Genomic DNA, 19,567 nt, shown 5'->3' with positions numbered 1-19,567 from the left:
GATTTTTAAGACATTAGACATCAGGCAAAAAAGACAGTCATCCTCCAGAAACGGGAAACAATAAAGTGAGGCCTATGATTTGTTCCAGCATTTCACCTGAAGAGATAAAAGCATTATTAGACAAGGATTAAATGTTATTAAACTGTATTTCATATGTTCAAGAAGCTAGAAGACAGACTAAACATGTTAAACAAAACAAATGAAATACTTAAAAGACCCAATCAAACTTACAGGGATGAAGACTAACATGTCTATGATAAAAAATACATCATATAGAATTAACATATTAGATACTACAGGGAGAAAAAAGAAGAGTAGGGACATTGAAGACACAGCAATAGAAGTTATACACAATGAAACACAGAGAGAAAAAAGATTTTAAAAATAAATGAATAGAGCACCAGTGAACTATGGGACAACTTTAAGCAGTTTAATGTACACATAATAGGAGTCCTGAAGGAGAGGAGACATAGGGGAGGTAAGTAAATGTTTTTGAAGAAATAATAGCCCAAATTTCCCAATTTCTATGAAAACAAACAACCCACAAATTCAAGTAGCTCAACAAATTCCAAGTTCAAGAAACCCGAAGAGAACTGCACCAAGGCACACCATAATCAAATAGCTTACAGCCAGTGATAAAGAGGAATATCACATCACGTGCAGAAAAACAAAGGTAAGGATAACAGCTGACTTCTTGTGAGAGACAGTGCAAGCTAGAAGACACTAGAGCAACATCTTTAAAGTACTAAAAGAAAAAAACTATCAACCTAAAATTCTTTACCCAGTGAAACTATATTTCAAAAGCAAAGGTGAAAAAAATCCTTTTAAAATATACAACAGCTGAAAATAATTTATCAGCAGCACACACATAACAAATATGTTAAAGGATCTCCTCCAAGCAGAAGGAAAATGGTATCAGATGGAAATCTGTATCCACATGAAGGAATGAAGAGCACCGGAAATAGTAACTATACGGGTAAATATGAGGATTCTTATATTTAAATCCCTTTAAAAAATAACCAGCTGTTTAATGAAAAAATAATTTAAATGTATTGTGGAATTTAAATAAAACATATAAAGAAGTAAAATTATGGCAATCACAGCACAAAAACTGAAAGGCGAAAACAAAAGTACAGTTGAGCCCTGAACAACATGGGTTTGAACTGCATGTGTCCACTTATATGTGGATTTTTAAAAATAAATACATACTACAGTAGCACACAATCCATGGTTGGCTGAATCCACGGATACAGAACCACATAAAGTCATATGCAGATTTTCAATTGCACAGGGGTCAATGCCCCTAACCCCACTTTGTCCAAGGGTCAACTGCATACTTTTGTAAAGTTCTTATACTGTATGTGAGATAGTATAATATTATCAGAACGTAGAGAGTGATAAGTTAAACTTGTATACTACAAACCCTAAAGCAATCACTATATTAGCAAAACGAAGATATACAGCCAATAAGCCAAAGGAGGTAAGATGAAATCACAAAAACATATGGAATTAATCCAAAAGAAGGCATAAAAGGAGAAAAAAGGGAAAAAGAAACAGAAGAGACCAACAGAAAAAAAATAGTAAGATGGCAGATTTAAACCAAACTGTATCACATTAAATGTAAATAGTCTAACATAAACACACCAATTAAAAGGCAGAGATTATCAGAAAGGATAAAAAAACAAGATCTAATAATATCCTGCCTTCAAGAAAGCCCACTTTAGGGATTCCCTGGTGGCGCAGTGGTTGAGAGTCCCCCTGCCCATGCAGGGGACACGGGTTCGTGCCCCGGTCCAGGAAGATCCCACATGCCACAGAGCGGCTGGGCCTGTGAGCCATGGCCGCTGAGCCTGCACGTCCGGAGCCTTGCTCCGCAGCGGGAGGGGCCACAACGGTGACAGGCCCGTGAACCGCAAAAAAAAAAAAAAAAAAAGAAAGCCCACTTTAAATAGGGAGACAAAAATAGGTTAAGAGTAAAGGATGGAAAAATGGTAACTTTCTGGCCACTCTTAAAAGAATAATCAGAATAAACAGAATGACTATTGACATAATTTTGATTCACGAGTTGCCATGAATTCAGTAAGTATTTTCATATTCAACAGTCCTTTTCAAGTCTTGAGCTCTAAGGAAGTATTAATACTATCTTGTACTCTTCATAATAAAATTCACCATATGCATGTGTTCACACATCATTATCATTTCAATTACCTCGACAGTACTTCTAAATACAACAAACTAAATATTTCAAAAATAACTCCAAACTTGAGCTAAGAAATTAGCAATGTATTCTGATCAATCAGTAACCACAATGTATTCCCAAAGATGGATATATATGTTCAATAGTTTACCTCTATATAAATTGTTATTTCACTTAATACTCTGTATTAAGATGAGAGTCTGAGCCAAATGACAGATGCCAAATATAGCCACATCTCACCACACCCCCTACCTTTCGGAAAAGATTAAAAAGGCTACTGATTTTTCCTTCTGATAAATATACATTCAACCAAAAATGTTTTAGCATATCTTCATGGATGCTTAACCATTAGCCATTCATTGAAGCATTATAAAGAGACATATATGCCAAGCATCATTCTGTATTATTCTAGGCACTGGGGATACAAAAATCAATGTTATGCTCTTGAGAGAAAAGTCTGGTGGGGAGAAGATGGGAATATATGTTTGTAAAATGTCATAATATGCTGGAAATCATGTCGTAGAATGTTTTCCCCATTGCTTCAGTTTTCTAAATGTGCACTGGTCCATTTCACCTAAGTTGTGAAATTTATAGACGTAGAGTTGTTCGTATTATTCCTTTATTATACTTTCCATGTCTGCAGGGTCTGTAGTGATACCCTCTGTTTCATTCCTGCTATTGATAATGTGTCTTCTGTTCCTTTTTATCAGTCTTATTAGAGGTTTGTCAATTTTACTGATCTTTTTAAAGAACCAGCACTTTGTTTCATTCATTTTCTCTGGTTTTTCTGTTGTCAATTTCATTGATTTCTGCTCTTTACTATTTCCTTCCTTCTGCTTGCTCCTGGTTTTATTTTGCTGTTCTTCTAGTTTCTTTAAGTGGGAGACTAGATTGTTGATTTGAAACTTTTCCTTTTTTCTAATGTATGAATATTTAGTGCTACATATTTTCCTTTAAAAATTTAATTACAGATGCAGAAAAAGAATGAGATATAGTCACAAATTGGGGAATAAACAGAAATTTAAAAGGTGACCAAGTGAGAAACAGAACAAATTACTAGGAGAAGAAAATTCTCCAAGGTAAGGTACAGAAAATATTCAAACCCAGCTGAATGGCAAGGCACTATCACTAAAACAGTTCCTCAAAACATAATGACTTGGACTGAATGGCTTCAAGTAAATAATCACAAAGTCAATTACATACAGAGAGGAAAAAACCCACACATGGAACATAACTCACCAAATTTGCATTACAGATAATGCAAGACAGGGAACAGGCAATGTAGGGGGGGCACAAAAAGAATTTAAGAATCTCTTTTTTCTAGTTTGTACTCTTAGATGAGCTTCTTTACTACTCAATTTCACAGATTCCTAAATGCTGCCCAACAGGAGCTGAGACTGTGCACATGCAAAAGATAAGTGTAGAACTGTAATGATTTCACTTGAGTTGCCCCCCCATGGATAAATATTAATTTTGAATATAACATATGGAAGAATAAAATATCTTTTTGCTTACCCTCTGAGCTTTTGCAAGTTCTTCTTTTAATCTTTCATAGCCCTTTTCTCTAACTTCCAAAACAGATGGGCTTCGTAAGCGGGACAGACTATCAGTACTCAACCCAAAAATATCATCACTGCCATCACAAGCCTCTGTTATGGTAGCACCCTGTAAAAACTCCCTCTCTGCATTACAGTTGTCCTTTCTTGTAGTTAATTTAGTTAACCCAGCTGTGACTCCAGAGGTAGAACAAGGTGCTGGGTCTGTAACATGGATGCTGTAAAGGAGAGTTCAAAAAACATCAGCATGTGCTTAAATATAACTGGCATAAACACACGTCTATAACTGCATCATCCAATCTGTTCACCACTATATCTAATTAATAGCATGTCCTGAGCCAAAGCAACCACATTTCAAGTCCTTCATAGCCACACATGTTTAATGGCTATCAAATTAAACAGCACAGAAACAGAACATTTTCATCATCCCAGAAAGTTCTATTGGATAGTGCTACTCTAGAACAGGGGTCTGCAAACTAAATGCAGGATAAATCCAGCCTGCCACCTGTTTTTTAAGGCCTACAAGCCAAGAATGATTTTTACATTTTCAATGGTTGAAAAAAAACAATAATATTTTGTGGCACAAGAAAATTATATAAAATTCAAAATTCAGTGTCTATATATAAAGTCTTATTGGAGTGTATTCATTTACATACTGTCTACGGCTGCTTTCACACTTTAACAGCAGAGTCCAACAGTTGCAACAGAGACTGTGTAGCCCACAAAGCCTAAAATATTTACTATTTGGCTCTTTACATAAAAAGTTTGTGACCCCTGCTCTTGGGCATTAACATGTATTGCTCTTCATGAACAACCTTATGTTATTCAAATTTTCTAAAACAATAAAACTTAAAATAAGTTAACCAAGCAAACTTCGTTTGTTTAATACAATACTCTAAAACAAGCATTTTGATGATCTCCTACCTGACACTAGATATTTCTGCACAATTTAAACGTCTGGGGGATGAATACACAGGTTGTGTAGGAAGGTCGGAAACATCTAAGGCATTAGCCTGGATAGGGGCGGAGCATAAAGCTGAAGGATGTGGCCGGTAGATGACACTTGGTGAGGTAGTCTGCTCTTGAGTTCCCGGTTCATACACACCAAGAAGGTCTGGAGAAGTAGGTGAAGCGAGGTTTACTTCATGGAAGCCTTCCAAGGGGTCATTAGCCATAGCAAATGCCTCATCATAGGATAACCTATGTTAAAAAGCAGGAAATTATTTTGAGATAGTGACATTTAAAAATAAATTAAGATATATATTTATAAAATGTGTTTAACAGTCCATTATAAACTATAAACTTACAACGAAAAGAGACAGCAAAGGAAAGAAACTACAATCATTTAAAATTTATTAAGTGATCTCAGACTATAAACACTACAGAAAGCAAACAATCTGATCCAGAATAAACTTGAAAGTGCTGGCTAACACTGTTACAGTGAGTAATTAATAAATATTTAACAATGAGGAATGAATAAAAATTTGCTTGATATTTTAAACTTTGCTATCATATGTGACTTTGGTTAGAATAAGGAGAAGAGGCAGTAAAGACAGAGACACGTGTGTCGTTCAACTAACTGTTCTGTTCTGCCTCATACTGGCTCTGACTTTGGATGAGTCAGTGTTTTTTTCTCTTATTCTGAAATAATTTCAAATTTACATAAGAGTTGCAGAGCTCCTGTACATATTTCACCCAGATTATGAAACTATTAACATTTTCAAACCATTTGAGAATAGGTTTTAAGCATGATGCCCATTACCCCTTAATATCTCGGTGTATATATCCTAAGTAAACCATCACCAAAATCAGAATGTTAACACTGATCACTATTACCATCTAAACAACTGACCCCAATCAAAGTTCACTGATTATCCTAATAATGTTCTGGATAGGCCCAAGATCCAATCCAGGATAATGCATTACATTTCTCTAAGCCTTAAATTTCTCCTCTAATAGGATGAGAATGGGAATAATAATATTCCCTCCCTTCTCCAGGTTGCTGTGAGGATTAAGTCAGACAATCCACATAAAGTATTTAGTAGTGTACTATGTAACTGGCACAGAGTACAAATAAACATCTGTTATCAGTCAGCTGTTAGTAATAACATGTATGCTTCAGTTTCTCCATCAGTAAAAAATATTTCATGCAACTACACAATTACATAAAAAATTTACATGAAAACTAAAAAGTGTACCACTCAAGTTTTTCACTTGAAAAATATAAAGAAATCTTATAAACCTTTACTGATTTCCCACTGTCTATAGAATAAATTCCAAACTTGTTATCCAGAAAATCAAGGTCTTTTACGATCTGAATCCAATCTCTCTTCCCAATTTTTTTCTTTCCTACAATAGTACTTTGATAATCATGACTAATACTTTCCCAGAACTTCGAAAAATTCCCAAACACAAGCACCAATATACCATATAATTTCATCATAAAATACAAAAAAACTCCACCTCATTCATTAAACTGAAAAATTTTACTCTCACACTCAATAAAAAAAAGCGTTGAAAATAAGACAAGTAAAAGTAGTAAGCTACTTTTTATCTAAGAAAGGAGAAAATACAAATTTATTTATAAATATATATAATTATATATACTTTTTCATATGTACTTATATTTTAGAAATGAAATGATACACCAAAAACTAATTAAAAAAAAAAAAAAACAGTTACCTTTAGGAAAGGGCGAGAACAGGAAGAGGAGACAGGCATAAAAGCTATACTTTTCCAAATGTACCCTGCTTTGTAGATTTGAATTTGAACTTGGAACCACGTAAATGATAAAACAAAATTAGATTTTAAAAAATATCTAAAAATAAAACAAATGAATCTAGCTGTGTACTAACATGGTAGTTTTAACCAACATCAAAAAGAACTATTTCAAATGATTTTAAAACATAGTAATAAAACTGTATATCCCTAGTGGAATATATTCTAAGGTCAAAAGAAAGTTAAAAAAAATCATACACTATTTTTAGTAATCATATTAGTAAGTAATGTTGATACTGTTATTCTGAAACTATTATAAAAGATAAAACAAATTATATTAATATCATTCAGAACTAAGATTTTCAACATATGAGAAAAGAGATACAAATACAAAATCAAGGAATTTGAAACTCTGAAGTCCTAAATTTGAATCAGAAATATCAGGAAATTTTTTTCTATTTAAAAAGATGTCTACCTTTATCCATTGAAAAGGTATAACAACAGCAACCAACTCAGGAGCAATGAGTACCCCTTGTGCCCAGAGTAATACCATTTCCTACGAAAAAAGAACAAGGACTCCTCAGAGAAATGGCTGATTCCAAGCCCGGGGCAGTAATGTACAAAAAGACCTTGCAACATCTTGTTTTACCAGGAAGCAAGAAAGCTATCAAAGACTACTGGAGTGGTATCAAAAGGACTCCCACTAACCAAAGATGGGACAATCTGAACATCAAAAAGGATAATACCTGTAATGAACAAAAAATAATTCTAAACCCATGAGTTCATGATTATACTAAAAATAAGACAAAACAAAAACAATCTCACTGGTCCTTTTTTTTTTTTTGTGGTATGCGGGCCTCTCACTGTTGTGGCCTCTCCCGTTGCAGAGCACAGGCTCCTGACGCACAGGCTCAGCGGCCATGGCTCACGGGCCCAGCCGCTCCGCGGCATGTGGAATCTTCCCGGACCAGGGCACGAACCCGTGTCCCCTGCATCGGCAGGCGGACGCTCAACCACTGCGCCACCAGGGAAGCCTCTCAGTGGTCCCTTTTGATCAGTGCTATGGAACAAATTCACTATTTTGAAAACTGGTAAAATAAAGCAAAGAATCCAGTATTTACCCTGACTTTCCTATACATTAAAGAACTAAATAGTTTATGAGGAAAAATTCTTCATTTAAAAGAATCTCATTTAATAAATATAACTTTGCAATCTTAATGAAATAATGAGTCTAGGCAACACTTATCAATAACTATTAAAACCCTAAGGTAAAATCTGGGGCACTTTATAATTAATGGATCAGAATGACAGTACCTGAACTCACTGATGACATTATTATCACAAAAAGGGAGAAAATCAGACATTATGAGAATTATGTGGTAAAACAGGAAATGAACACTACCACCATCCATGAAGCATTCTTGCCCCCCAATAAGAAAAAAAGATCCCAATCCAATCAAGCCTTTAGGTCTTTATCAGTTTATAGGAAAGAGGCTAGAGGAACATACTAAAAATAACGTCTCCATCAGTTTATAGGAAATACAGAGCCTAGAGGAACATATTAAAAATAATACCATATGGACAAAAACAGCAAAATCTAGACTTTGGGAAACTTACAGCATAAACCACCTGGTTTTTTCAGTAAATAAAAGTGGAAAAAAAGAGGGAATTTATAAAGAGACTTAAGGAGGCATAATGAAATATAATGTATGGAACTTGTTTGAATTCTTATTTGAATTAACCAACTGTAAATCATATTATAAGATAATAAAGGGAACTTGAACACTGGATATTACTGTTATTATTATGAATTTTTGTCCATTTTTAGAGATAATGGTATTATGGTTACATAAAAAAAAAAATTCTTACCTTTTAGAGATACACACGGAAGTATTTATAGATGAAATAAAATTACCTGGATTTGCTTCAAAATAATCCAGGGGGAGAAGGAGGGTATGGGAAGCTGGGCCATGAAACTCCCAGTTCCCCCCAGTCACACAGGATTATAGGGTGGTTTCTCTCATAATAACAGCTAATATTTACTGAGCATTTACTAAATATCAGGTATAGTTCCAGTACATGTACAGTTGAGGAAGCTGCAGCTTAGGGTAGCCAGTATTAAAACCTACGTCTGGGACTTCCCTGATGTTCCAGTGGTTAAGATTTTGCCTTCCAATGCAGGGGGTGCAGGTTCAATCCCTGGTCCAGAAGCTAAAATCCCACGTGCCTCACAGCCAAAGAACCAAAACATAAAACAGAAGCAATATTGCAACAAATTCAATAGAAGACTTTAAAAATAAATACATAAAAATAAATAAATAAAACCTATGTCTGTTGGACTCCAGAGTGCTGGCTCTTCACCACCACACCACACTACTAGAATTGCTTTGCCTTTCCACTGTTAGATGGTTCATGTAAAAATGTTTCTCCTTAAGCTGAATTAAAATCCATCATCCCTGCAACATCCACCCTATTTTTCCTATAAACACTCAACTATTCTTTCAACAAATATTCACTGAGAGTCTACTATGTGCCAGGCTCTGGGGAAAGAAGATGATACATCATCTCTGCTCCCAAAGAGTATCAATATAGTAGGAGACACTGACAGTGGCAATGATAAATGCTACAGAATATGCAAAGGCTACTAAGAGACCACACAGGAGGGGCAAATAAATCAGAAGGAAAGGACTCCCAGAAAAAGTGAAGCCAAAGAAAAGACCCAAAGAAGAGGAGGAAATAATGAGAACGATAAACCCCCTGGAAGGACTTTCCAGGCATGTCTAAAGTATGAAAGCAGAGTATTTATGGAAAATACAAATGTTGCATAAACTGGAGCACAGGCTAGGAACGTAAGACCCAAACCTCAAAGAGAGGCAGGTCTGAATTCTGCTTCTATCAAGTTACTGGGCCAATGTGTGCCTAGGTTCTCTCATCTAGAAATCTGTAGCTCGGTCTTCTTCCTCACAGGGTGAGAATTAAAAGAGAAATGCAAGTAGTATTTCGTAGAGGAGAGCGCCTCTGAGCAGTGCCTCTACCCACAACACACTGTTTAAGTTCCAGTCACTCCCGAAAAGGAGATTATTTTAAGTTTAAATGTAGTCCCTTTATCAAGCATGTGAAATTTCCAAAAAATGTTTAGCTTAGCTGGTAATGAGCTGCCAATCAGACTAATCTGAAAATCTTTTGCTCTTTCAAATGGTACATGGAAGCTTTAAGATTTATTTTGTATTCAGAGTTCTTATACGAATAACATAAACTATTTTTAAGCAGTAGTACTCTTTGCGTTAAGTAATAAGTAATTTAAAAAACTAATTTCAAGTGGAGATTATCCCAATTCATAAACTAAACTTGTCAAGGATCACTAAAAATGAGTAAAAAGAACAACAGCATTAAATTCTTACGGGTGAATTACCAACGCAGCTTGGATGGCTTTACTATTACTCAGCTTTAAGTAATAAAGCTGATTTCCAATTTTAAAAAAGTTGATCAAAACCATTTGCTTCTGATTTCTCGTATGCGTTTCATGTTATTTCCTCTTTGCAGAAGTCAGCACTATCACAGCAAAAACAGCAGTCAACATTTACTGAAAGTTAACTATGTGTCAGTTAACTGTTTGTTAAGAACTTCACGTGTATTAACTCATTTAATGAATGCCTAGAAAAAATCTTAATGCTTTATATACTTATTAAATATATTTTTTACGTATATTATTTTAGTATAAAATAAGTGTACTTAATAATTTTTATCAATTATATTTATTCTAGTTGGAATGGAAGATGTCTGCCAGCTTCAACTCCTCAGGGCAAATGCTGGTACTAACTTCTGAGAACACAGATATGAAAATGGACTAAAAAGAAGGTGCAGGGCTTCCCTGGTGGCGCAGCGGTTGAGAGTCCGCCTGCCGATGCAGGGGACACAGGTTCGTGCCCCGGTCTGGGAAGATCCCACATGACGCGGAGCAGCTGGGCCCGTGAGCCACGGCCGCTGATCCTGCGCGTCTGGAGCCTGTGCTCCGCAACGGGAGGGGCCACAACAGTGAGAGACCCGCGTACCGCAAAAAAAAAAAAAAAAAAGACGGTGCATAGCCTATCATGAACCACTAAATGATTACCCTGTGGGTTGGGGGGGAGAGGAGGAAGAGAATGTTTCAAGGAGAAGTAAAATATAAGTTAGATTTGAAATGCTGAATAAGAGTCTGTAGGTGGGCTAGGCAAGGAAATACGACAGGACAGTCAAGGAATAAGGGTTTGGCACTAATGAAACTAACCAAAAAAAACAAAGAGTGACAGAAAATCAGGCTGGAGAGGCAGATATGCGACAGATAATTAAAAGCTTCATTTAACATGGAAACTGCTGTTTGGAGTTTATCCAAGAGATTCTCAGATCTACGTTTTAGGAAGTACAGATGTACTGTGATGTCATTAGAAAAATGACTCCCGAGGACTTTAACTAGAGAGAGGAGACTAGAGGCAACTGGTTAAGAGGTTATTGCAACAGGCTAGGCAAGAGATTATGAAGGTCTGATCTAATGCCAAGATCACGCATTGCAAATGAGGAGACGGAGGCATATTTATCTATATATACGAAAAACATTCAGAACAATTCATTTATATTTCTACATATACACACATATGCATTACGTTATTACATTCTATATGTGTGACATATACACATTTACATTATGTACATTATTCTGTTATTCCTCACAGCATCCCTTTGAAATGATTCTTATGTCTATTTTACAGGTATAGAAACTGAGGATCAGAGAGATTAATTTTGTCGAGGTCAGTCAATAAACAACAGAGCTAGGATTCAAGCCCTGGTGCGTCTGACTCCAACACCTGACTCCACTACATCTAAGAATCACTTAAAAGGTAAAACTGATTGGAGGTCAGGGGTAAGACTCAGATAAAGGTTACATCAAGACAGAGATCTCTAAGGCAGTCTTACCCAACCAACCGTAAGAAGAGAACAATCCAAATAGAAGAATCCTATTTAATCTCTGAACACTTGTTTAATTTCAGAAAGAAAAAACTAAAGTTTCTCTAATGCACTGCTATTGAATGAGCATTTGCTATTATTTTGTGTTCTTTCTGGTTTTTTTCCTATATTCTCTTTGTTATCATCATTTCCTTATCTATTTTGCTGCCTTGCTGGGGTTTAAAATAAATACTTATTCAGCCCCTTATAGTTCTATTTTTTTCTTTTTCTTTTTTTTTTTTTTTTTTCGGTATGCGGGCCTCTCACTGCTGTGGCCTCTCCCGTTGCGGAGCACAGGCTCCGGACACGCAGGCTCAGCGGCCATGGCTCACGGGCCCAGCTGCTCTGAGGCATGTGGGATCTTCCCGGGCCGGGGCACGAACCCGTGTCCCCTGCATCGGCAGGCGGACTCTCAACCACTGCGCCACCAGGGAAGCCCCCCTTATAGTTCTTGATGGGGAGGGGAGGAATAGGATATAAATAAAAATCAACAAAAGCCTGATTTTACTATAGTGGCCTTATGATGTATTCAAAAACAGTGTGGGTATTTGATACTAAGGAATTAGTGTTCATTTTTTAAAGTGTGCCATAGTATTGTAGCTAACTGCCCTTATCTTTTAGAGATACATACTGAAATATTTACAGATGAAATTATATAATTCCTGGAATTTGCTCAAAATAGTACAGGAGGGGGAATAATACAGGGAAGTATATGGGGCAGGACTGACCGTTGCTGATGGGCTAGATGATGGGAAATTTGAGGTTCATCATACTTTTGCATCTACTTATTGTATTTTTAATTCTCAATAATCAGAAAGTTTTGAGATTTATTCAAATACTGTATAAAGGAAGAAAAAACAAAACAAAAAGGTGTATATATAAAAAATAATTTTCTCATTAACTTTCCCTATAATTATAAAGTTGGTTTTCCAAACTAACATTTTGGTTGTAGCAAAAAAGAATTCCACATTTACATTTTAGGAAGCAGTCTATGTTTATAAGTGTGAATTTAATTCATAACCCAAGGGAAATATTAGTCAGATGGTCTGTCAAGCTCACAATCTTCCCACTCCTATTAAAACAGACCACAAATTAATTTCCATTTACTAATTCCACAGGATTTAAATGTACAACCTAACATATTGAGAGATGTTAGTTATTGCAGATTTTTAAAATTAAAGGTTTTCAGAAAATTCTCAGAACTTACTGGGTTACTAACACTGTATTTAATTACAAATTCTTGGAACAAAAATGTAAAAAATAATTGTTTTCCAGGTTTCTTCTTCTTAAAAGTGTAAGCCTCTTTATCTTATGTATGTAAGAATATGTCAACTAAATATTCAATAGGCACTGAAGTATATATTGACTGGATAAATAAACAGTAAGACTCTTTAGAGAGGGAATAAATAGCAGAGCAGCGAAGAGTAGAGATAGTGACTCCCGGCCACCTTTAAAAATTAGAGATAAAACAGCAAGTACCCTGCAGCAAGATTGATGAAACTGAATTTTTAAAGTTTGGGGAAACCTGAGCATTTGATCAAACGAGCTTCAGAAAACCTTTCTAGTTCAGATTCTGTTATTAACTGGCTGTGTGAACTTGGGCAAGTCACTTAATTTCTCTGAGCTTCAGTTTCAACATCTATAACAGTGGTGTTATCTCCCCTGCCTACATTTGAGAAAATCAAATGGCTTAACTGTCAATGTAAAAATGTTCTGAAGATTGTAAAGCATAACACAAATGTATAATATCTATAAAGACCTAAGAAGGAATAAATGATGGGGAAAATAACAAGAGCACAGAAAGGAGTCTGTCTTACAAAACAGAAGGGATCCTTGTTTATCCTAGATAAAGGAGAAGGAAGGGGAAAACAAGTCCTTCTGAGGTACAGTGTTCAAATATAATTCTCTTCCAAACAGGAAATTAATTAATGCACATTTACTTACTGTTTTTCTAACTTACTTTAGTTGTTCTTTTATACTTTATCCTGATCTGTCAATCAGATGTCCACAAATACTCAATACTATTATCTGGACACATCAAATGACAATTCACTTATTTAATTGGTTCTAAGCTATCATCAGTATGCTCCTTTACAGCTGTTAACTATAAGCAACAAACCTCTCAAACTTGAACTATTTCAATAATTTCCATTCTTTTCCCTCTAAGTAATCTTAGCTTATGGTTATAGCTATGGAATTTCGTGTTGTTGATATCCTAAGATAAATCAATAGTACTTTTTCACTTTTTTCTATATACAATTGAAGCTTATGAAACTACCTCATTTAGCTTTAAGTTGAAAGGGAAAGCAGAAGGGAAACAGAGATGGCAAGTTAATGTTACCTGTTGTAAGTAACCCCTCCCCTTCCCTTAGTCCCCTCAATTCCCACTTTGAACACTCATTTCCATTTCTACTGCTAGATCAATTTCAATACATCCTAACATTTTTTTCTCACTGACCATCCATCACCAAACAGCACAGCACCTACTGGGTTCCAGGCCCAATGCTAAAGCCATAAAATGGGGTAAGATAAATTAAAGCCCTGCCCCCAAAGCATGTGTACACTAGAAAAAGACACCTCATTGTCAACAAACGTTTACAAACACAATGTAAATATCAAAATAAATACCAAAATAGAGGCATATACTCCATGCTTTGGAAGCATAAAAGAAAAAAAAGATACGTACTACATGGCAAAGGTAAGGACAGCAGTACAGAAAAAAAAAAAGAAACTAGCTAGAAAGGAGTTTTCAAAAACTCAGATATTTTATTTTAGGATATCAGGTGTATTTAGGTAATTCATTTAGTAACCAATTTACTATGCTTTGTTGAACTACATCTTGACTAGCACTATATAGGGCAAAGGTTTAGTCTGAAAAGGTGCACTCCCCTCAGAATAGCCTCAAAGACTTCCCTCGACACACAAGTACCTCTACCAACTCATCCTTCCTTCCTCCCCACTCTCCAACTATTCTAGCACTGTGTCTTATCTGGCACTCATTAAATTACAAGAACAACATATGTGAAAGTGCTTTCTAAATTTTGAGGAACTTACAAAAGATATGGGAATGATCACACAGCCCACCTTCCAGATGCCTTAAAAAGTCTTTCCTTTAAGCCCCACTGTGACTTGCAGAGTAGATACTCAATGAATATTTGATTTAAAACTCTCCAGCGATACATTAAGAATTACTTATTACACCAATATTAAGTATCTCATAAAAGCTAAATTAAAACCAATTCTTCAGTATTACAACCTATGCATGAAGAAAGAGTAGAGTGTAGTGGTTAAGATCATGGACATCAAAGACGAACTACCAGACTCCTAATTTAGTGCCCTCACTTAATTAGCTTTGACCTTAAGCATCCATCACCTTAAGCTCCGTAACCGCTCAGTGCCTCAACCTTCCCAACTGTAAAATGGGATGAAGTATTACCTAACTCCTCGGTCACTGTGAGAATAAATGAGTTGGCGTAGTGTTTACACCGAACCTGATACACCATAAGCTCTAGACTCCGTAGTAGCAGCAGCAGTGCTGGTTGTCACCATCATTAGAAAACTTGGATATTTTTTAACCAGAAATAAAAATAATAATAACACTTTTCATCTATGTGTCTTCTTATAGTCACAAAGCTCTTTTACAGAAGGGGTAGTTCAGGAATGGAAGGAGCAAAACTGGTAGGAGTTCCATTTGGGGCAGTCCCTCTCAGTGTTTAATCCTGGCTCTGCCATTAGGCAGCTATAGGACCACCGACAACTAAGTAACCAGAGGCAACTTATTTCACTTCTCTGACCCTCAGTTTCCTGGAATTGTAACATGCAACACCACCACCTCTACTCCAGGAATGTGCTGAGGCCTAGAGGAGTCAAGGTACTTGAAGTAACAAGCAGGATGCATGGCACACTGTTGCGTTAACATCTGTTCCTCTCCTCCACCTCCCACGTGGAGTACCTCATTTAATTCTCATCCCACCATTATGAAGTTCATATTAGGTTGAGCCATATTAAAAACAGCTGAATACTGGCAAATTCATATGGTTCAACCTAACACTACATCCATTTACAAATGGAGAAAATAAGCTCAGAGGTTAAATGCTTTACTCAAGGTCATATGCATGGTAAGTAATGGAGCTAAAACTTTAAAAATAGAAAGTTTTTCATTAAAATTGGTTCAGCGAGTCCTGTTCAGAAAGTGAGGGGGAAAAAGGTAAACTAACTACAATAATACATGTGAAACTACTGTAACCTACAAGTTTTTGTTCTGCCATATCAGAAAACAAAATGATGATGTAGATTGTCTTCTAAGACTCTTTCAATTTAAAAAATTATTTGTAGAGTGTCTATGCGTGTGTTGCAGAGGTTGAGGGTTTAGTGAAAATTAAAGGAAAATAATATCATCAAAGAAAGCACATGCATAACTACGCCAATTCAAAAAGCACAGCTGGATCTAATTAGAAACTCCACGAATTAGCAAATTCACAAAGCAGCTGAACATCAAATATCCACCCTGGTGAAAAGTCAGAGGCATTCCATACCACAGATGAGGTGTTCGCCAAACACCCAAGGAAGAGTTACACTAAATGTATCCACTTTGGTTCACAAAGGTATGTACCAACATATAATATTACTGAAATGGAAAAAGAAAAAAATGAAAAGGCTTTTCTTCTAATAGTAAGACATACACTACTGTAGTACAACTGTATAACTGCTAAGTTTGTTTCTATACATTCCACAAGGGCTTTAGGATTATATCACATAAACCATATTTAGGATACATGTCTGTCCAAACATGAAGTGTCCTATCAAAATGCACGGCACTAGTAAATAAACAGCAAATGTTAACAGAACAAGGCCCCATAAAAGTGGTGGAATATTTACCAGTATCAAATATTTACTATGATTGGTCTACAAATCTATTCTGCCTCTTTTCTCCTTGAAGTGCCATTCACCATTTTTTTTTCTTTAAAAGGGCATGAACAACAAAATAGGAATGAGGATAATGAACAGAAACCAGGTCTTTCAATAGATTTACAATAGAACGGTTTTGTTTTTAATCCTCTTATCGGCCTCTCCTCCAATTATGTAATCATTCCACGGCAAAAGATTACATGGCTGTTTCCCTACGCTGCAAGGAATAAGTTGGAGGGGGAAACAGAAGAGTAGGAAACAGGTATCCTCAGAATATGCTACATTTCCACGAAACTAAACTGCTTCTTCGGAATCAGTATTAACTGAGCGCTCTTAATTTTCAAGACCTTACCCTTTAGCCATTACAGATTTTTTTTTCTTTTTTAAATCCCATAACAACTGACAACTCTTCACGTGCTGCAGAGTCCACCTACCACCATCACTTCGAGTCCATTAAGCTCTCTTTTCCCCGGGCGGTCGGAGCGAGTTATCCACGCTGGAAGGGCTGTGTAATTACAATTACATCTGTGCAGCTCGCCTCAACTCCCCGAAACAAAAGTCAGGCTGAACTGAGCTGCCTCCTAAGGCGCGATCCTGGGTGCTGGCTCTTGCCCACCAGGTTTCGCCGAAACCTCCCGAGGGTGACCTCTACGCTTCAACTCGGTGCCCCGCTCGCCGTCTCCTAAGACCCCCGGTCCACGCCTACTGCCTCGCCCCGTCCAGCGCCGGCCTCCAGACTTGTTCGCGAACTCTCCTTACAGCCCCCTCCGCAACCCCGGGCCCCCAGCTCCCGGCCGCGCGCGCCCAGCCGACAGGTAACCGGGCGCCGGGCTCCCAGCCTCAGCGCTCGGGACCGCGCAGTTAATGAGTAACGCGCCGGGGCCCGGGGAGGAGCCGCCGCCGCCCGCCGCCACCAGCGGCCCCAGGGGGCGCCCAGATGCCCCGAGGCGCCGAGCCCCCGCCGCCGCCTCCGCCGGGGTCCCGGAGCCCGCGAGCCCAGGCGGGGGAGCGCGCTCGCTGGGCCAGGACAGTCGGCCGGGTCCCCGCGCGCCGCGCCCTCACCTGCACCTGCTGCGGCCGCCCCTCCAGGCCGGCTCGCGGGCGGCGGGCGCGCGGGCACCGAGGGGGGTGGTGCTCCGCGCCCCGGGCCTCTCATTCCCGCGGACGCACTCACCTGACCAACCCACCACGGCCGCGGCCGGCGCTCAGGGGCGCGTGCAGAACCGCACACAACGCGCCCCGAAGGAGTCACAGGCGGAGGAGAACGGCGGGCCGACGCCGCTGCACTCAGCCGCGGCGGGTGCACTACCGGGGGGAGCCGCCGAGGGAGCGCGGGACTGCGCCTGCGCCGGGAGCGGGGCTGACAGCCGGGAGCGGGGCTGACAGCCGGGAGCGGTCCGGCCCCGCGGAGCGAAGGCGGGGATGGGGGCGGGGCGGGCGTGGGGCTGGTGGGGCCGACGCGCTCCCGCGCCCCCTGGCGACAGCCGGGGCTTTCGCAGGTGCCCGGCACGGACCCCAGGTGCCTCCGCGGGCGGTTTCCTTGGGAACAGGGCGAGCTGGCGCTAAGCCTTGTTGCCCTGGGCTCGACAGGCGGTCTCGGGTTCACTTCGAGTGTGTTGGGCTCTCCAGGAGTCGGAAAATGAACCTTCGATGTGAGTTGAGGACAGCTAGAACCAACCTGACACTCGGCGTGCATATGTACCTTACAAAGTGTGTGTGTGTGTGTGTGCGCTCGTGCGTGTCTGTTGTCTCTGGGGGGTGGATGGGAGGAGGGGGAGTCTGATAGAACCTAGATCCCAGCATTCTAGCAGCTGCTAGAGCATTCGAAAATGTCGTTTCTGCACCTGCCTTCTCTCATCTTTTGTGTCAACTCTTTGATAACTTCCACCCCACTTTAGGTCGAGAGGAAACGTGAAAATACAAACCAGGCTTCCAAAAATCTGATCCAAAAGAGGCAGTCACATCATAGTATGTGTCTCTATGTTTAGTAAAAGAGTTACATGCAATTTGTGTGATATATGTATTGGGTAGGACCCCCGCTCTGTATATTGATCACATTTATTAGAGGCAGTAAAGAAGAGTAGGTTATGTGGATGGCTATAGGAATCAGAATTCCTGGGTTTGAGATAGCTAGTGGGAAGCAGCCGCATAGCACAGGGAGATCAGCTCGGTGCTTTGTGACCACCTGGAGGGGTGGGATAGGGAGGGTGGGATAGGGAGGGTGGGAGGGAGACGCAAAAGGGAGGGGATATGGGAACATATGTATATGTATAACTGATTAAATTTGTTATAAAGCAAAAAAATAAAATCAAAAATAAAAAAAAAACATTGTAAAAAAAAAGAAAAAGAATTCCTGGGTTTGAGCTTGGCACCCACTAGCTGTGTCAGTGACCTTGGGCTAGTTGATCTCTAATAGCCTCAGTAAATGGGGATAATAAGATTACCTACGTAACTAAGTCGTTAAGAAATTAAATGGCTTAATATATGTGAAATACTTAGTGTACTTCATGACACAAAGTGCCTAATGAATATTAGCTATTATTAATAACATCATTATCATCCACCTATAATAAAAACAGAAACCTAGAAAGCCATTACTTACTCTTTTATACTCCATCTCCAATATATCAAGTCCTATCCATCCTATTTTGCAAATAATTCTTAAATCTACCCCATCTGTTATTCACTGGGACTAGATATGATCCTACTCATTAATGGACTTCTAACTGTTCTCCCTTACACCATGTCATTCATTCATCAAACATTTTTTATGCTCGATCTATGTGCCTACTGCTAGACATGGGAACAGAGAAACCATTACACACAATCTCCATCATCCAAGCACTCATAGTGAAGAAAACAGAAGTGTCAATAACAACTAAGTGAAATAAATAAACTCATCATACAGCAAACTACTTGGATTCTCCAGTCTTGCCATACTCCTTCGTACATGCTGTCTTTACATATGCTGCTCCTTTTTCTTGTTATGCCCTGACCCTCCATCTTTTCCTTACCTAGCTAATTCTTGCTTATCCTTCATTATTCTGCCCAGGCATCAATTCCATTGTGAACCCTTCCCTGTTCCTTGCCACCCAGCCTTATCCCACCCCAGGGCTAGGTGCCCTTTACTGTACTCTTATAGCACTTTATCTCTTTCTAGCACTTATCACATAGAATGGTAATTGTAGTTTTGTCTATTTCCTTACGA

General features: G+C 38.6%; 1 protein-coding gene across 4 annotated transcripts in view; it reads right to left on the bottom strand.

Annotated features, from left to right (window-relative positions):
* RAB3IP (RAB3A interacting protein) overlaps positions 1 to 17,652 on the bottom strand; it is a 49,034-nt gene extending 31,382 nt beyond the window's left edge. For 2 of the 4 annotated variants that reach the window (XM_082635931.1, XM_082635933.1), the window contains exons 1-3: positions 17,534 to 17,652; positions 4,678 to 4,953; positions 3,713 to 3,971 (exon numbers count right to left, since the gene is read on the bottom strand). In XM_082635931.1, coding sequence (XP_082492057.1) covers positions 3,713 to 3,971; positions 4,678 to 4,928 — 510 coding nt within the window. In that variant the 5' untranslated portion in view covers positions 4,929 to 4,953; positions 17,534 to 17,652. Of the gene's footprint in view, positions 1 to 3,712; positions 3,972 to 4,677; positions 4,954 to 16,793; positions 17,091 to 17,533 lie in introns of those variants that run through there. The other 2 variants (XM_082635932.1, XM_082635934.1) reach the window with 2 other exon arrangements.
* Between the last annotated feature and the right edge of the window lie 1,915 nt (positions 17,653 to 19,567).

The sequence above is a fragment of the Mesoplodon mirus genome (genome assembly GCF_964341445.2).
Source record: "Mesoplodon mirus genome assembly, chromosome: 11".
Classification (NCBI taxonomy): Eukaryota; Metazoa; Chordata; class Mammalia; order Artiodactyla; family Ziphiidae; genus Mesoplodon; species Mesoplodon mirus.
The sequence above is the reverse complement of the archived record's forward strand: the minus strand, read 5'-3'. Positions and strand labels throughout refer to the sequence as shown.